The sequence below is a fragment of the Peromyscus californicus genome, unplaced genomic scaffold (genome assembly GCF_007827085.1).
Source record: "Peromyscus californicus insignis strain IS unplaced genomic scaffold, ASM782708v3 Scaffold_23__1_contigs__length_62951481, whole genome shotgun sequence".
Classification (NCBI taxonomy): domain Eukaryota; kingdom Metazoa; phylum Chordata; class Mammalia; order Rodentia; family Cricetidae; genus Peromyscus; species Peromyscus californicus.
This window is the reverse complement of record NW_026294534.1, coordinates 45,039,334-45,058,296: the sequence shown is the minus strand read 5'-3', so window position 1 is coordinate 45,058,296 and position 18,963 is coordinate 45,039,334. Positions and strand designations below refer to the sequence as shown.

Here is an 18,963-nt window from a genome sequence, read left to right as displayed (position 1 = left end):
ACAGGATCTCCACTTTATGGCATCACAAAAGCACCCAAGAATGTCTTACCTCCCAATGGCAAGTTTTCCCCCTTACAGAGCCGCATTACTCACTCCCCAGGGGCTATGCCAGAGCGTCCTTATAAGGCCAGGTGTTCATACAATTCCTAGGAGACATTTCAGAGCCCCATTCTCGCTCCATTTTACTTCTTATTCTATTCTACCTATGCATTTGAATAGCTAAGTCTGTTGGCCCAGGAATTGTAAGTGTGGGTAGACGAAGTCTGAGGGCAAGTCAGACAGGAGTGTCCGGAGTGATTGTTATCTAACAGTTAGCCTTTGTTCCAAAGTCAGTGAAACCTCCAGTTGACAGTCTTGTGGTCCATGATATTTCCCCTCTTAAGTAGAGCAGAGTGGGTAGCAAGGGGCATAGGCAACTTCAAAGTCACACTTACGGGAAAGAAGGTTGGGATATCTGCAAAATGGCACCCAAGAGCAAGGCACAAAGGACATTGTGTCATCAGTGTGTGCGGAGAACATTTTGAGAAGACATGCTGCATAAGTAAGTCTTTTAAACTTCACCAACTTGGGTACAATTTCAAAAACATAAGCAGGGTGTTGTTAGGTCCAAAAGAAACTCAGGATGAATGGCTGTGGGCCTGTTAGCATACCAAAGCACATGCTGGCCTCTAGGGGCCTCTAGGGGCTCTCAGCAAGTGCCTGTAACAGAGTCTGGCACCTTGGCTCCTCTCAGCTCTTTTCATCTCACTCCCTACCCTAAACTTCTCCAGCTTCCCTTCCCCCTTCCCTTCTCATTCTTATATAACCTTGCCACTTTGGCCAGGCCATGTGCTCGCTCTCTTGGTTCTTTTTGCCTCCTTGGTCATCTTGTCCCTCTCTGTTCTCTCTTCTCTTCCTCTCACCCCCACCACGGTGGCCTGGCTCAGTCAACTACTTTTTTTTCCCCTTTTCTCCCTGCTGTGGACTCTTCCAGATGCCTCTGGCTGGACTCACTCTCCATCTCCAATAAAAACCTTCTCTTCAACCACACCTCGGAGCGGTCATGTCCTCATTTCATTCTCGTATAAAATGTGGTATTTAAAAGATCAGCCATTTTCATGTGAAAAAAAAAAAAAAAACACCTTAAAAACTAGGAATGAGGAGTTATCCTGTTATTTATGTTTTGTTATTTTTGCTTTTAAGATAGGGTCTTGTGCAGCCCAGGCTGTCCTCAAATTCTTCTGTGGCTGGGATGACAGCTCTGTGTTACTGTGTCATGACTTCTTTTCATTTTGTAAATGTACAGAAGCAGCGATGGATTTTGAAGCAAACTGAAGCTGCAACATATTTGAAGCCTAGAGTCTCCCGACTTCACAGGTGCTAGAAGGCCTTGGGTGTTTAAGCCATGTGGCCTAGACAATGTCTACTTCAGGACTGGTGGTTTGAACTGAATACTGTTATCTAAATAGTTCCCCTGGTGAACCTGAGATCCATAGAGAACTGATGGAAGGTAAGTGTTTACAAATGCAGTCTCACGTATTACATGGGAAATGTCTTAATAAACTCAGTTGTCCATAACCCAAGGCTTTTACTGGAGTGAAAGTGTGTATAATCCAGTTCATTACTTCACTATGTCAATACACCACTCCTGAATTTCCCTTGATTATCTCCATATTTATTTCTAATTCCATTGCTCTTGAGGCCAAGCTGTGGAGATGCTATCAAAAAAGCCCAAGAATGCAGCTCCTGGAAGGCTCTTGCTCAGTACACACGAGAGTCTGGCTTTGATCACCAGCACGGAAGAAAGCAATACTGGAATAGTCACTGACAGTGTTGTTCCTACCCACTGGCCACCATCTCATCCACCTGTTCTCTACTGATTAAGGGAATGGCTGAGGTCTTCTTCAAAATAATTTACTCGGAAAATTTCACAAATCTGTCTGTGCTCTCTTACAAAAGCAAGTTGATATGTACCAAAACATTATTTTTCTTCCCAATTCATAAGCAGGGTGCTATTTAAAATAGAAAATGCTCACAATAAAATCCATAGAAAGCTCATTCATCACGCTAGATTTAATTAGTGAATACTTGAAAAATTTCCCGGATATATTATTCATGAATGAGAGTATCCTAAATTTTCTTTTCTTGTAGTGACAGTTAGAGGATGGAGTAAAGATCTGTTAGCTTGATCTCTCTGAGTATGAAGGATATGTTATGCTAAATTATATATTCTACCTTTGCAGAATCTGATTAAGAAATCACTGTACCTGATGTGGGGGTTGGAGTCACCACAGACGACCTCACTAATCGATAACTCTGAGTGCGTATGTGAAGTGGAGGAAGCCAAATCTGAAGCAGAACCTACAAGGAAAGCCTGCAACCATCTCTGTCCCTGAATATGCTCTTACTCTATGACAGGCGACAAGAGGAGAGCTGGTGTCCTCCATAAAACTGTTTATAGGCCTGACTTGGGGACACCAGCAGATTGAAAGGGGGAGATCAGGTGGAGCATAGGTAGCTGTAGATCTGGATGTCTGAACTGACTAGTGGCATTTGCAAACAGCCACAATACCTGCTGCCCTACACTAACTCCACAGGGTAAAACTGGCCGCTTTGTTATGCTGCTAGCGAAACTTATACTAACTGGTCTGGCCAATTCAATACAGAAAACACACACACACACACACACACACACACACACACACACACACACACACACACACACACACACACACACAAATGAGAGTAGTTCTAGCATAATGAAGGCAACACATCACAAAACCTCACCAAGTGGCAGCTAAACAACACCAAGAAGAGAACCACAGCTGGAATGGTTTTAAAATAGAGGAGGTTGTTACCAGAAAGCATACAGCTCTAACAGGCAGAAGCCAAAAGTGTCCTTTCTGATGACCTTTATTCCATGCTGAATATTGTTGGGTCGCTCTCCCTGACTGTCTACATCTTCTCAATACCTGCTCTACTAGTAAGAGCAGTGGTTCTCCCATGTACACCAAGGAGTAAGTGTTCATCTTTGTGGACAAAAAGGACACTAAAAATGATCTAGCAGCATTTTCTAAGTCCATTTAAGTGTGTTTGGTGGAGGTGATGGAAGCAAATGCAAATAAGATAACTTGACCCACCATGTGCTCCAACTCAGCGCGGGAGATACTTGAGAAGAAGTACATGATGGAAGTATCTATCATTTGCAAGTCCATAAGAAGAGCCCTAAAATAATTGCCATTTGCAGATCTGTTGAGTACATTCTGGAAGTTCAGAGAAATGATGGGTTGGCCGAGGTCATGAGCACAACCATGTCAAGAGATAACTGGGGCTCTCTATGCTGAAAGCTTTCGTGGTACAGAAATAATTAACTACAAGTCAAAATATGAAGAACGTATTACATTTTAGAACTAGAAGCAGACTTAGGTACTGTCTACTCCAGAGGCTCACAAAACACCTTCAGAAAGCCTTAGGCACTTAAGAGAACTGCCAGAGGGTGCTGGGATGTGCAGCACAGTGTCTTCACACAGAGGAGCGTCCAAGGTATCAGCTTCTGAAGTGAACTTCCAGATCATTTCAAAAGAAAGGGTCGATGAGGTTGGGGGTAAGTGGGTGGGATTCAAACACAACTGATCCTGTCTCACGAATTTTGCTGATGAAACTGATGTTAAGAAAAGTAAAGTGTTAGGCTACGTTACCACCAAGATTAAGAGCAAAGCAACAGTGAATCTAGGGTTTCTGATGTTACCTTAAGCTCTTTCTACCATACTATTTTGCTACCCGGCACTACAGGCTAACATATCTGAACCAGCGAATACAAAATAAGGAACACGAAACCATATTTAATCACCAATACCACATATATCATGAAACATTGTCTAAGTTCTTAAAGGGACAGCTTTAGGATAGCCTCCAGCACTTGTGTACGAACAAAGTGTTTACTAAGCTCACAAAGGAACACTTTTGTTACATGCTATACTTTGTTCACATACATTTCTATCTATCTCTACAGGTTGCCAGCTTGAAATCTTAGAAGGGTCACAAATCTGTAGATGAAGTAAAATTAGCAACTTGTCTAGTCTGAATACAACAGCTGCTAGGGAAACAAATATGATATGCACCATAGACAAGAACTTAATGTATTTTACATATAACCCTTCTCCACAGAATTCTAGCCACACAATTTTTTTTTTTTTTTACCATGACTAAGCACATGCTCATACAAGGCTTGGTTTCTGGCAGCTGTTAAGATGTTTTATGTTGACTTTTTCCACATGAAAGTTGAGTGTATTTGCAAAATCACTTAAGAACAGAAAACAAAGAAAACCACAAATCATATGGACCTCAATTCTAACGTTAAACGCCAAGTTGGCATCTTGTCCACTTTGGCAGATCAGCCGTGAATGTTGTTCAAGCACTGTCTTTGTCAAAAAGAAGGCCTAACCCACTGGGGAGAATGGTGTTCTCTCCTTCCCTGTCATTAAGATGACGACAGGAGAATCCTAAGGATTCCCAACAATAGACATAAAGCATTCCTTCAGAAACCTCCAGATGAATAAACCAGCTGTGTATGAGGGCCAAAGCACAGGTAAAGTCTAAAGATGTGAAGTCCTTACCGTAAGAGCTGTTTCCTCCTAACTCAACCAATCCCTGTCGAAGAAAGGGAGGCTCTTAAGACTCCAAAAGCTAGTTGAATTGTCAAGGCTCAGGAAGCTCATGAAACTTAATAGTCTCAAAAAAGTTACATGATTCAAACAGACCCTGACCAACCTTATAAACCTACTAAACAATTGCAGGAGAGAAAAGCAAATCTCCAGTGGAGCTGCCTGCAGTTTGGGCAGGGAGCTGGATGAATGCAGCTTTTGTAAATCAACACACATGCTCTTCAGTCCAGCAGGAGCAAATGTTTGACAAGATTTAAAAAGACTGATAATAGCCGGGCGGTGGTGGCGCACGCCTTTAATCCCAGCACTCGGGAGGCAGAGCCAGGCGGATCTCTGTGAGTTCGAGGCCAGCCTGGGCTACCAAGTGAGTTCCAAGAAAGGCGCAAAGCTACACAGAGAAACCCTGTCTCGGAAAACCAAAAAAAAAAAAAAGACTGATAATAAATTTTTAAAAAGTGAGTCATTTTTGTTCAAAGAATTTCTGTGAAGGAAAATTCCTTTGACATGGTAAGATTATAGAAGAAATTCTTGCAAAAATGTTTAAAACTTCCATCTGTGAGTGAGGCTGTCTGAACAGAATTCTGCTTAGCTCCTAGTCAACTAGCTAGTCACTTTGCACTGCTTTGCTCCAGTTCTATGTGATAGCTCAGGACGGCTCATCTTCCTTCATGGAGGATATCACAGTATCCAAAATTACCAAAGATATCCTGAATCTCCAGTATAAAATTCACTGCTTATCTTGTTTGGGTTTTTGGCCAGCTTTGTGTTTTGTAGATTCTTTGAATAATTCGGACTCTCTGCTACTCATCCTTCTGCATGGTGGAGGCCAGTAGAGAGAGCAGGCAGGGTGGTGGGACGGAGAATCACGAATCTGAGCTTGGATTTTTTCCCCTATTCATTCTCTTTTGTCAGTGTGAAGGACTAGCGTAGAAGTAGCTGCTGGGAGTAGCAAAAGTTTGCAGCCAACAGAACCTGACTTGAAATCGCTCCACTTCTAGATGTCTAACGAACACATAATAACTTACTAAATACTACAGGGCCCCCATTGATTAGTATAAAACTGACATATCAACTCAAACACTTCAGTTCTGAAATTACCTGTTGAATTAATACAGTTGGAATACAAGGCAAGCTTAGTAGATACAATCTGGCATGATTACATGCTTCTTAGCAAACATAGTTTGTTATTAGAATTTCAAAGTGTTTTCTTTTTTTAATTTTTAATTTTTTGGAATTTCATTCATGACTATGCTGTATTTATATCATTTCTAACCCTCATTCTTTCTCCTCTAACTACTTCCATGTCCTCTCCATCCTCTCTCAAATTTGTGAACTCTTCTTCTAGAATAATTATTGTTACACACACACACACACACACACACACACACACACACACACACACACAAACTGGATCCAATTAGTGTTGTCATTATGTTCAAATGTTTAGGGCTAGCCACTTAGGATTAGATACCCTATCAGCAGTTTCACTACTAAATTATAGCAAGTTATATAAGTTATATACCATTTTGATATTTTAAAATAACACTGTAATGTAAAAAGCTAACATTTATGCAGTGCAAGCTCTAAGTCATGTATAGTAGGAAGTGGTTTCGGTAATTTTACACAACTTATCTCGAATGTAAGATTTAGACTAATCCATTAGAGTAAAGGTTGTTATTTTTATTTTACTGATGAAGAAACTGAGGCTTGCATACATTAAGCTATTTTCCATGGATCACACAACTGAAGCAAGCCAGAACCATAATAGATCTGTGTCTGCCTGAGTAATTTACTTGGCAATATGTAATGTAACTTTAATCCCCATTTTCTCTAAGTAGAGTCTTTTATTCATTCTACAAATATTTGCTGACTTTCTTCAATATCTAAAGCATTGCTTCTCCTATATGCCATGAAGAGCTATTTCAAAGATCAAGTGACGTTTCGGCTAGTAAGCTATGATTTCCTTCTTCAGAATAACAACAGCCTTGAAGTATCCATTTTACTTGTCATACTGTTTTCATTTAGTCTATACTTAAATACTTGGCAAGAGCTGGATTTGTCTCAGATAAAGTAGGTATGTGCTAAGTATACTCTTCTTTTTCACCTGAATATTTTGTCTTCTAAAAATATTTTAAAAACAAAAATATCAATTTTAGTTCTGTAGACTTAAATGGAATTAATTCTGTAGAATTAAGTTCTGTGGTTCTATAACATAATAATATAATATGATTGAACTTCAAATAATTAATTCCATTGTTTAATGCAATTGACCAACATAAATGAAATTTTAAAAATAAAATTCATTTCAGTAGATCCTAATTGTTCAGCTTTCTTAGAGAGATGCTCCCATCTTCCATGGTCTTGAAATACCATATCATTTAGATACACAAATATTGTTATAGGACTTAAAAGTCAGGAGATTGTTGTAACCCAAATTGGCACTGTTTTGTTGACTTTTTTAACTAGAAAAAAGCCATAAAACTTATCCAATGAGCCATTTCATCATGATTGTATGAAGTGGGAATGACAGAAGGAAAGAGGAATCAAGATTGTATTCAACTCCTTGATTTGGGATGCTAGGAGAGCCCCTATGAAGACACTTTTCATGACCTTCTGTGTATTCAAACTCAAAAGGAACTAACACTGCTTCACTTTCCAAATTTACCACTGTGGGTCAAGTTCAAGAGGGAAAGAAGAGACAACACAAAGCTTCTAAATTCAGTCATAAATTTTCCATACCACGTCATTCTAAAAATTCCTTTCCTCTTTCACTTGAAGGGTAGTAGAAGTTATTATTTTTCTAGTCACTGAGGTAGAATTCAGAAAACATCAGTGCTTTCAATTCTCATCAGTGGCCAGTCAAGAATGTGTTAAGTTGTTACTGAGTTGGGTCAGAGGCATTCTTGGTTCTGCACTCATGATTGAGGCACTATGGTACTGTAACGAAATCATTTTAGATGGATGGATGGTTTCCTCCCACACCCGGGCAGCCTCAACTGGCTCACTCTAATGAGGGACCTTGTGATGTTAGGATGGAGAACAGTAGATGTTCAGTGAGTGAACCTCAGTTTAATTGTCATTTTTCCTCTGACTCAAGCCGCACACTTGACAGCTGCCAGGAGCCAGTGCTTCTATTTCAGAACACGAGTGGCATTCCGGTGTTACATTTCAGTTTGTTTGTTCTCTGCCCGGAGTTTAAGACTATAAGCCTTCTGGAAAGAGTATGTGGATTGCTGAAGGTTTCTATTTTACTCGGTGGGTAATGGTGCCATGGATATTTTAGCTGCCCTGCTGGAGAAAAGCTGCCCTCATGCCACTTCACAGTTATACACGTTCCTGAAGGGCCCCAAATGTTAACTGTTCTTCTGATCCCCCAGCAAAGAACGTTGAACAGCTGCTTGGTGATTGGTCATATACGGTTGTTAGGTTCTTTAATCATGCACACCACTTATTAAATAATACCTTATTAACTGGGATGGTTTATCTTATTATCTTATCCTATTCTTAAAAAAAAAAAAAAAAAAAAAAAACAAACCTTGTCTACTGTTCAGCTTAGGAAGACTCCTGAAGATAGATTTGTTCCATTTGTTCCAGCTAAAGAGCAAAAGGAGGTCATGAAACACCTTATCTTCCCCACACCATCCTAGTTTCTTATCCTTTCAGCCTTTGCCAGAACTCCCTTAAGTATAATAAAATGACATTCAAACTCCTTTCTCAAAGAAACTAGTGGGGTTTTGCGTGATTATAAAATCATATAGCATTCAATTTGTCTCTGAATTTAACACGGACTTGCTTACTCACAGACACTATATCTATGTAGCAGCTGACCATTCCCAGTCTAGAAGCCCATAGTTTATTTTGTAACATTGATAAGGGAATGCTGGAAAGAAGAATTGTTCCCATTGAGCTGGTGAAGAAGAAATGCCAGACGTCCCCCTCAGCACACACACACACACACACACACACACACACACCTTTCCTTCCTTCCTTCCTTCTTTCCTTCCTTCCTTCCTTCCTTCCTTCCTTCCTTCCTTCCTTCCTTCCTTCTTTCTTTCCTTCCTCCTTTCTTCCCTCCACTTTAGTGTGGATTTGGAGGAATAGGCATTCTAAATAATTACTTTTGGATCACATCTGTGGGGAGAGGGAGTCACTGAGAAAAATATTTCTTCAGTTAAGAAAATGTGCTTAGTATACTAAAACTTAGCCAGGATCCATAAAACATCCATGAGACACTGTGAGGACATGCCCTGCTAAGCCCACAGCAAGGAGGCCAGCCACCTTCTCCAGCATGCAGATCATACAATATATACTATGGCATACTGAATCATTACAACAAGGACTTAGAGAAACTATGAGGACATTCTCTGCTAAGCCTATAACAAGGAGGCCATCCACCTTCTCTGATATTCAGTTCATATAGCGTAGACCATAACACACTGAATCATTACAAGGATTTGACAAAGTACTTACGGTGGTAACTATTTCTCACATAAGCTAATGACACTTTCATACGCTTAATCCAGTAAAGACATTAGGAAGCTCTAAACAGAACTGTGAGTGTTTGGATACAGGATTTGAGAAAAGGTATATCATCTATTCAACCAAGTATCATTATCTCTAAGATTCATACTGCAGTCTTGAGTAAAAATAAACCTCTTACGTTTCTCATTTTAAATTTGCCATCTTTTTCTTCGTAGGCAACTTGGTTTTATTTATACTTCTTCATAAACATATATTTTCTGTCTTAAACTATGCCATCTCTATGAGTAGACCTCAGATTTTTCCCTCACTGAATTCTAAGATGGCAGTTATTGCAAAGTGTGATAATTTTCATCTTAGTACTTTATGAATTCCTCCTTGTTTGCTGTTTGGTTATTTACATGTGCAGCATTTGGCTCTTAATTACATTGTCTCCTTTTATTCAAAAGTAAATCATTTACTATACCACGTACACTCTGTAAATGTAAACACATACCATTTAATACAGTGTGTCTAGAAAGTATATATGCATATATGTCATATGTATTCTGCATATACTATATATATTGCAATGTGAGCATGCAGCATACAACACTGTGCCAGAAATAAAGTGGTATCCAATATTTGTTGGCCTGAGTTGACTGAGAACTATCTCATCTATGTCAACAAATAAGAAAAATAGCTAATTTTAAGAACTTTACCAATTTCTAAAAGAACCAGTAATACAAAAAACAAGAATTCATTTTTATTTCTTTACTGCTTGCATTGACATGAAAATTTCATGAGTTTATGGACTGACCATGCCATTTCTTCAAAAAGCCTAGTAAAGGTATGAGAATACCAGCATGTGCCTTTCCTAGAAATAAACATTTTAAACAGTGAAATGAATTTTGAGTAAAGCTTTATGTGTGAGATATAGGACGCAGAAGTGACAAGTTGAGAAATGAAGACAGATGGAGCAAAAGTGGAGAATTTAAAATTCAAAAAAATTATGAAGGAAACACGTCTAAAATTGGGAAAGAGAACAAGAATATTGTTAGTACAGCTTGAAACTGACATGTCCCAGGCAAGACTACTCCTGGCTAAGTCTATACATTCCATACTCCCATAGCAATTGGTTGGCTTTGTAAAATACCATTTACAATATCTCTAATTATTTGGTTATTTATCTCCCCACACACAGTAAGGAGACTGTGGGCTTTGAAAAATATTATCTTAATGCCTAATACAGTACCTTTGACTTTGGACAAATGAAAATAAACAGTGTGGAACATTTTGTAAGAAGAAAAGATAAAATGATAGAATTACTAAAGGAAGAAGAGAACAAATGCATAAGAAGTATATTCCTGGAAAACTTATATTATCAAAGCTACCATGTGTTGTTAGGTTCTTAAATTCCAAAATTAATGCATTTCTCACCAAACACAGCAGGACAAATTACAAATACATTAAAATCTGGCAGTCATTTCTAAACTTGAAACTTTGTTCCCAAACTTCTTTTTTTAATTTAATTTAAAAGTAGCCTTTTCTAGAAAAGATGTTCTGGCCTTCTGAAACAGAATCTTTCGAGTGTAATGTCTTCTGTCATTTAAGAGCAGGTCTGTTGGTTTCAGTTATTCCTATGGAAAGCTATTTCATCTGGGTTCAGAAAATGTGTTCAGGATGTTTTTATGCATTTATGTAATGAATGCCGTTAAAGAAGTCATCATACTTGCCTCCTGAAAGTATTCATTGTTGAGATAAGAAGCATTCCCACCACAACTGATCTCATAAATAAACAGTAGCACACAAAACATTATTCTTCCAAAATGGCAGAGTGCATATTACTTCTGATATGGCTGACAGCTACTGTAAAGTTTAGTTATTAATGCTCATATGAACACAGCACAGGCTTTGCTGATAAAGAGTAGAAGATATAAGGTAGCTTAGGGGTATAGCTTAGTTGTACAGCACTTGCCAAACTTGTATGACATTTTGGCTTCAGTCTCAGCACCATAAAAGAAATAAACAACCATGCATAGTTACATAGAACTCTAGCTTCTTTTTATACCTTGGTTGTACTATTCTTCAAAATGACAACTTGTTTTGACATTGGACTGGAGGTGGCATATTATATCCTACTTTCAAGTCTCAACCATATGACAAGAAATGCATGTGTGATGATAACCATGGTGCCAAACTCAAGTTCAGAAATGTATGAAATCAAAATCACATGCATAAGTCTGCGTGCATCTTAAATTGCTCAGAGTCTCAACCACAAAAGCACTTCCCTGTGAGCTTCAGTGTCTCCAGATAATTTCAAAAGTTAGCCCACAGACTCACAGGGAGGGACATATTACTTTGAGGTATTTCCCACAGTCAAAAATTATGTTCATGGCCTGGAAGGATCAGAAATCTAACCTATTTTGAAACAAACAAATGCCTCAAAGGTGAATTTGCAACCCCAAAAGCTCAAAATAAGTGTTAAAAATCTTAGATGGTCTAAAACACTCTGAAGGGAAAGCCAGGCCATTCTTACAGCAGGGCCCAAATCACAATCAGAAAGCTAATTGGTGATTTTTAAAATAAGAGAAGGGAGTTCATATGTTAAATAAACAATACATGAATAGAACCAGATTCTAGCTTTGCTGTGTCCTGATTTCTCTTCACATTTCATAGTGAAGTTAGGTGGCCTACCAGATTCACAAGGCAGCTAAGGGCCCCCTTTATGACATGTGTATTGGCCTGTTGTGGCTGGCCAATTCCCACTCTGATTGACATGCTGATATATAATTCTGAGATACCATATATGACTTAGCCTAAAGTCATAAATGCTCTCTATGCCAATGTTCTTCCAAGGCATCACAGATTACTTCTTATATTGTTTTTGGTTTTGTTGTTATTATTTCTTTTCCAGTCATATAATCACTATCAAACTAGTCAGAGTCTCCATCATTTCTAAAACTAATTTTTTACTTGGCATACAAAAAAAATGTGTTTCACTGTGACAATTTCATAGACACACACACAAACACACAAACACAAGTACAAATTTAAGTAGCCTCTAATATCCTTGTGGCAAGGTCCAAACTGGTCTACTTATTGCAAATGTGCCCTGCTGTGCAACTTCAATTACTACTATACAAACCTATAATAAACTGTTTTTATTTACATTATTTTTTATCTTCTCAACTTCATATATTCTCAAACTCTCATGATTCCTAGTAGCTTCAAAATTTGTAATTATTTGTCTCATATTCAAATTCTTTCATATCTGGGTCTAATTTTTTATTTTTCTAATTCACACTATCTTCACTTTATCGAGTGCTATTTTCTCGCTTGTGCCTTCTGAAATCCATGCCTCAGCTCATTCCTGAGATTAAGAAAACATCTGCCTTCTCTGGGAAAATACCTCTGTGGCAGTCCAAGTGTGAAAAGGGCACTTCAGTTCTTTAGCTTCACTTCCATTAGTTCATCTGGAAGTGGTTGTTTGTTCAGAACTCCATGTAAAAAGCACTTATGCCAAACACCAACACATTTTCTTTCTTCATTATCTTGCTATCAAGAGGATTCAAGAAACAAATGTTTAGAAGTGATTCCATCTGCTTGAAGGTAAAATTGTTGTAATTCTTATAGCCTAAGATTGAACTTGACAAACATTGCCCTTAATGTTTGAGAGAGCTTGACATGTCTTGGGATATTTATTGGTATTTAATAATGTCTTTTTCTGGGGCTTTGGAATGATTTCATCAACTTAAGATACCCTTCAATATTTATCTTTTTCTTCACCATTTAATATTACAGATGAAAATACATCCCAATTCTTAGTAGTCTCGCAGTCAATCAGTACGGTGCAAATTTATAACTGAAGTCATCCCATGAAAGATCGAGGCTTGAACTGGAGTGTTCAACTACGGCAATGACAATCAAAATGGAGAAGCTAAGCAGAGAATGAGTTTCTTCAGTCTTCAGAAATGAAAAGGCAGCATCATGAAGTTTACTGGAGGTTTTCAGGGATCAAGAAGGAAACGTCTTAAGCTAGTTTATCCACCATTTAGCTCATCAAGTTTCGGGTTTGTAATCTGACCTTCATCTCGAGCTTGATTGAACGGGGCTTAACAACTGAGAACAACGGCAGTAACAACAACACAACAGTCTACACTTGCCTAACACAATGAGCTGCCTTGAAATAGCCATTAGGTCAGCAAAGGGATTCTTTGAGTTCCTACGGAAGTGCTATTGCTCTTGGGAAGACATTGAGAATGTTGTCAATAAGGTTTCCACTATTATGAAAGACATGAACTACACATATCAGCCTTACTTTGTGCAGTTGGCAACTGCACTCCAGAAATATAGGGGAGCAGTCTGGCTAAGCCCTGAAAGTAGGAACGAGGAACCTATTCAAAGTGGGATGACAGTGATAATCTTACCAAAGGAGGAGGAAATTGCTTGATTAAGCAACAATAATTAAACTCGAGCAGTCAACATTAGACACAAGCCAATCAGAAATAGTATAATTATGATTTTAAAAAATTTAAAAAACTATATAAAATAGAGAAATAATAATTTCCTGGGCAAAGACTAATTTCCTCTTAACAGGAGAATAAGACTTTTTTTCAAGGCATTCGATTTATTTTCCTAATGTTAAAATAATATTGGACACAATTATGCTTATCCTGAATAATAATTACAATTAAATACCCTGGTATTAAATATACAGTGAATACTACATGGTGTTGAAAAGGAGTTTTGTTATAGAGTGAATGTTAAAAACACAGCAAAACTTTTTAAAACTCTGTATTTTATATTTGTAGGAAATGTGTTTCTACTAATGAGTGTTGATTTCCATCTTACTATCTGGAAAAATCCTACAACTCTAGTATATTTTAAAGGACTATAATAAGACAATAAAACACCAGAGTTATTTCATATATGCCCAGGAGCTGTCTTCATGAGAACACTATGATCTAAAAGGGGATGGCTGCTTCTCTTATGCCAAGATGCACAGAATAATGTTTCCATGGTCTCCTCTAGCACCTTTGTGAAGGCAAAACGTCGTTCTTCTTTTTAGCCAACATTTCACTGCCTTATGTACACTCACTCGTTCTCAGAAAATGGAGATAAACTCTACTCTTAAATAATGAGCTATAAGCTTTCTGCGAAGCTACATTTTATCACCTTATAATCTCATAATTTATTTGCTTATGCACGTCTAGAAATATGACAGGTTTTAAAAGCTATTTTTATGTTTGCATTTAGTACTCAAATACTCCATTCACCAAAATGACATTTCCATTTTCTATGGATCACAAAGTAAAGACACTACTTTGAAATGCTAGTTCAGAATTCAGTGCTGAGAAATACAGGGTTGCGGCCTATTTCATCTGGGTTTTATTTTCTCTATGAGGATTTCCTGGGGCACTTAAATTTTCCTCACTGAGTTTGTAGATGAGTTCCTCAGTTTACACAAAAGCAATCTTCCTTAGGGGACAACAGTATCTTCTTCACAAGCCACTGAAGCGTCCCCCTGTAAAGACTCAACATTCCCACACATCAACAGTAGCCTAGATTTTTACATGAATTATGTGAAAATTTAAGATATATAGAAAAATCAGTTTCAACACAAAAAACTTAAAAGCCTCTTTCTTTAAAATGTTGTATTTTTTAATTACATGATATTAAGTTTTGATTCTGAATATTTAAATTGCCTGGGGGCTATCAGGGTATGTACACAGTGTTGTTGGCTTGGTTAATTCCAAAGCAGAAATAAATTGAAAGATTGCAAGATATTAAAATGTCACTTTCCCAACGAACATGTGGATCATTTTTACTATCTAGAATATTGCTTCACTAGCATATAATGGTCATATCAAATTTAAAATCTGTGAGTGGTAGAACCATTTTTCACTTCATCTCCTATTTCAATTTCTTCTTAAAAGCATGGATCAGCCTGACTGAACAAACATCAAATTTGCTTATTCATGATCCTATCATGTAATAAACAATTTCCATAATCCAAGCAAAGCAGTATCAACCCCTTTAGGAAAATATGTGCCACAAATACTAATTTCTGTGTTTTAATTGACAGTAAAACTATAAATTGTATAAAAACCAGTTTTGAAATCCTCTACTTTTAATAACAACTATTTCATTTTATTTCAATTCATTGTCCAGTGCTGAGGGTTGACCCTTCGGCCTTTCACATTCTAGGTGAGTTCTTTCCTACTGAACTATCCCCAGCCTTCCCTTCAGTCCTCCTTGTGAGACAGGGTCTTAGTAAACTACCTTGGCTGCTTTTGAACTCACTGAAGCCCAGGAAGGCCTTGAGTTTACAGTCCTCCTGCCTCAGCCACCTGAGTTCCTGGGATTACAAGTTGCACCGCCAGGCTTGACTCAACATTTTTATATATGACCTCAATACCTCCTTTAAAATACTAACAATGCTAAATTTAATGTTAAAGGACAGTTGAAGTAAAATCAGTTATCTCTTCGTTACACTCTGAAACAACGATGTGGAAAATGAAATATCTATAAAGTTTTTAAATGATTACTACTAGGCAAGGATATCTATACTTAATGCTCTATTTCCATATTGCCCAAGCATTTACACTGAAAAAACTTTTCCATGAAGCCAATGAAGTAAGTTACAAGGACTTCCTTCTACTAAAGTCTATAAAATGTCCCATAAAGGGAACCCGTGATGTTTTCTTGGATTGCAGATCAAATGATAGTTCAACTCAACTTGAAACAGGAGCTTGCTATCAGAAACGTACCTTGTCCTTGGGTTACTCCATAAAATTCAGCTGCTATCCTCGCGGCCTCCTTTCGGTTGCCTTTCACGATGTAGAAATGACTGAGGATGGCAAGGCTGATTTTCACAAAAAGTTTAAAACAGAAAAGGGAGAGTATGGTAAAATAGACATTGGAGAGCTGTTGAGCAAATGGCCGGCTTTCTTCTAACACCGACATCGCTGCAGAGGAATCCGCCGCGGTGCCAAGTCCCAGCCGAGTCTCAACTGTGCCTGGCTCTGTTCCGGGATGCTCTTGAACAGCTGGTCCTCAGGAAAGAAAATATCAACTGGTCATGATGTCTAAGGCTCAAATTATTTATACTGTCCATAAAAGTTCTTCACCAGCTCCTATTGGTCTGACAATATTCCATGGAAGCAACCGAATCACGTTTCGCAAGCCTCCTGACTTTCCATTCTCCGTATAAAATGATACACCCTCTTTCTGTTCTGGGTTTCAGGAGTCAAATATTGAAATAAATAATGCCGATGGCTTCCTTTTTTGGTGTCTAATTATCAAGAACTGGAGGACGGCGAGATGGCTCAGTAAAGGCACCTGGCACCAAGTCTGGAGATCCGAGTTCCATCCTGGGACCTACACAGTGAAAGGAGGGCACCAATTTCCATTTGTTCTCTGACCTACACACACACACACACACACACACACACACACACACACACACGCACACGCACACGCACACGCACTAATTAATTAATTAAAAAAGAAAATTGGAAGCTTTTGTGTGTTCTATACACATGGTTCATGTAATAACATACATAATACTGAAGAGAAGTTAATTGTTCTAACTCCAGGGTTTATATTTGTTGGCCGTGAACTAAGTCATCAAATAGTCCGTGGATGGAACCTGAATGTGGAGCCATTGGAGTAACTGTTTACATTGATTCTATTGTTATACAATAGTTTATTTTTTATATAAATTAGGCTGTCCAGTGTGACACTTCAAAACACCTATCACCTATTTTCTGTATTCGGAGAAAACCAAGAAGAACTAACAGTGCCTGTCACTATTGCAGCATAGGTTTAAAGGAGAAACGCAGAAATCAGATAAATAGAAGACAAGGCATCATGGCAGCATATGCAGGAAGCCTAATTCTGACAGGAAATGAGAGTGCTTCCTGGGCACGGGGGATATAACACACCAAAGAATTACTAAACAAATACAACGGTTACACAAAAGACTGCAAAACCAAACAAACTAAACCTAATTATAGGTCTAGTTGCGATCAACCTAAAATGTACTTTCTAGACCTACACTCTTGGATAACGATGATTCGTTCAGGAATGAAATATGATATATGGGTATCTTATGCATATATGGGTCGTCTTATGTATACCCACATATAAACAATAATTTAAAAGAGAAATAGAGTCAGTTATTTAGAAAAATGATGTTCAGTGACTTTGTTTTCACAAATTCTATTTCCTTTTATTTTCTTTTGAAGTAATACTTTTCCTTGTTAATATCTGAGCATTTAAGTGAAAGAAAATGTACTAATACAAAATATTGTGATATATGTTTATACTATCAGATTTAGGGTCTGCTCATTTTGGATTATTTCTTAATTCTGCTAAGTTTAAAAGTCAGAAGACATAAACAACAGCGGCCCTGGCTGAAGAAAGGATTTTATCTGTGATGTGGCATACTGATTAGTGTGACTTGTCATTTTCCTTCTGTCTATCCTATTAAAATAGTCTGACTTTCACCAAATATTCCCAAGACAACGGAGCCACGGCGGTGGAATACATGTGCCAACTGAAGGAAGCTGTTTCTGTCCCAGCGAATCAACTGCTCCCTGAAGCATAAAATAGATTGATGCCTTAGAGAGAAATCCCCAGCTCTTTGACGGTGGTCCTTGGCGTCCTTTCCCACAGCAGCACAGGCAGAACTATTACACACGGACCTGGGCACCATGGCTCATGCCATTTGGGACCCAGTACAAACTACTGTTGAAATGCTGAAGATAAAGTGACTACATGGTCCTGTCTACCACTGATGTGGAAACTGTGTCAAGCGAGTGAACTCATCGGAATTACGTTCTGGTGAGTCTTCTGTTTGGCGTGGTGATGTCTGAGCACACACTGGAGAGGAGCCTGTGGACAGCTGGCCCATCACAATGCTCTGAGTCATGGCGTGACTTCCACTCCAGTGCTCTGGAATCAGAAATAAACCTGCCTTAGTCACATCTAAATGCTTGTCTAAGGTTTCGCCCCTTTCTCTTACCAGTAAATGATATTATAAATAATTCCCTGCACAGCCTCCTCGGCAGCCTAGATTCTTTGGGGCTAAGAAACACTTCCATTCACTAAGGCTGTCGTCATCAGCTCAGCAAGCTTAAATCCCTTCTGCTTTACTAGTAGAAAAACATTACCACACATATTTAGGATTTTTATTTCCAGATGTCAAATTTAGTTTTTTTCATAAATTCCTTCATTCTCACTTCTTTGTTTTATGAAGGTAACACTCACCCATAATAAAATTTGTCACCTACTAGTTTCTTAATTTGAAGGCCTAATAAAATAACATGATACATGAACTCAGAAATACAAATTAGATGCTCATTTCCACATAAAAGACTCCCCAAAACACCATCTTAAATAATCTGTATTTGTGCATCCATTTTCTTGGCTTTAGAATTTTCTTTTTTGTTTTTTTTTATCTGGTTCAAATACAATTTTTGCTTTTTCTTTTAATATATTTTTTGAGAATTTAATACATGAATACTGTCTTATATCATTTCCACCTCGCCTTCTCCCATGCAGTTAAGTCTACAGAAGGGGATGGTAGGGTACAGGCACTATTGAGTGGAAAATAGAAAAAAATTGGGGGGGACTCTATCTGGGGAGAAGAAAGGATGGAAATACAGAGGGAGAGGAAGGAGAATGGATAAAGTACAATAAGGATGTTTGAAAAAGCTATAGGGAATCATATTACTTTGTTTACTACAAAATATTCACATATATAATATATACATCTACATATGTATAGCTTAAGTGAAATTAATCAATTGTGGTTATAATGCATGTTGCCCCCCACAAGGGTCACAGACTAACA

The 18,963-nt window shown here is 38.1% G+C and overlaps 1 protein-coding gene and 1 long non-coding RNA gene across 2 annotated transcripts in view; one reads left to right on the top strand and one right to left on the bottom strand.

Annotated features, from left to right (window-relative positions):
- LOC128119120 (uncharacterized) overlaps positions 1-12,913 on the top strand; it is a 48,138-nt gene extending 35,225 nt beyond the window's left edge. Inside the window, exons 3-4 of the long non-coding RNA XR_008221452.1 lie at positions 1,286-1,489; positions 2,223-12,913. This is a non-coding gene — a long non-coding RNA (uncharacterized LOC128119120). The remainder of the gene's footprint in view (positions 1-1,285; positions 1,490-2,222) is intronic.
- Asb5 (ankyrin repeat and SOCS box containing 5) overlaps positions 1-16,120 on the bottom strand; it is a 38,608-nt gene extending 22,488 nt beyond the window's left edge. Inside the window, exon 1 of the mRNA XM_052752301.1 lies at positions 15,875-16,120. Within this exon, the coding sequence (XP_052608261.1) occupies positions 15,875-16,070 (196 nt within the window). The 5' untranslated portion in view covers positions 16,071-16,120. The remainder of the gene's footprint in view (positions 1-15,874) is intronic.
- Positions 16,121-18,963: the final 2,843 nt, after the last annotated feature.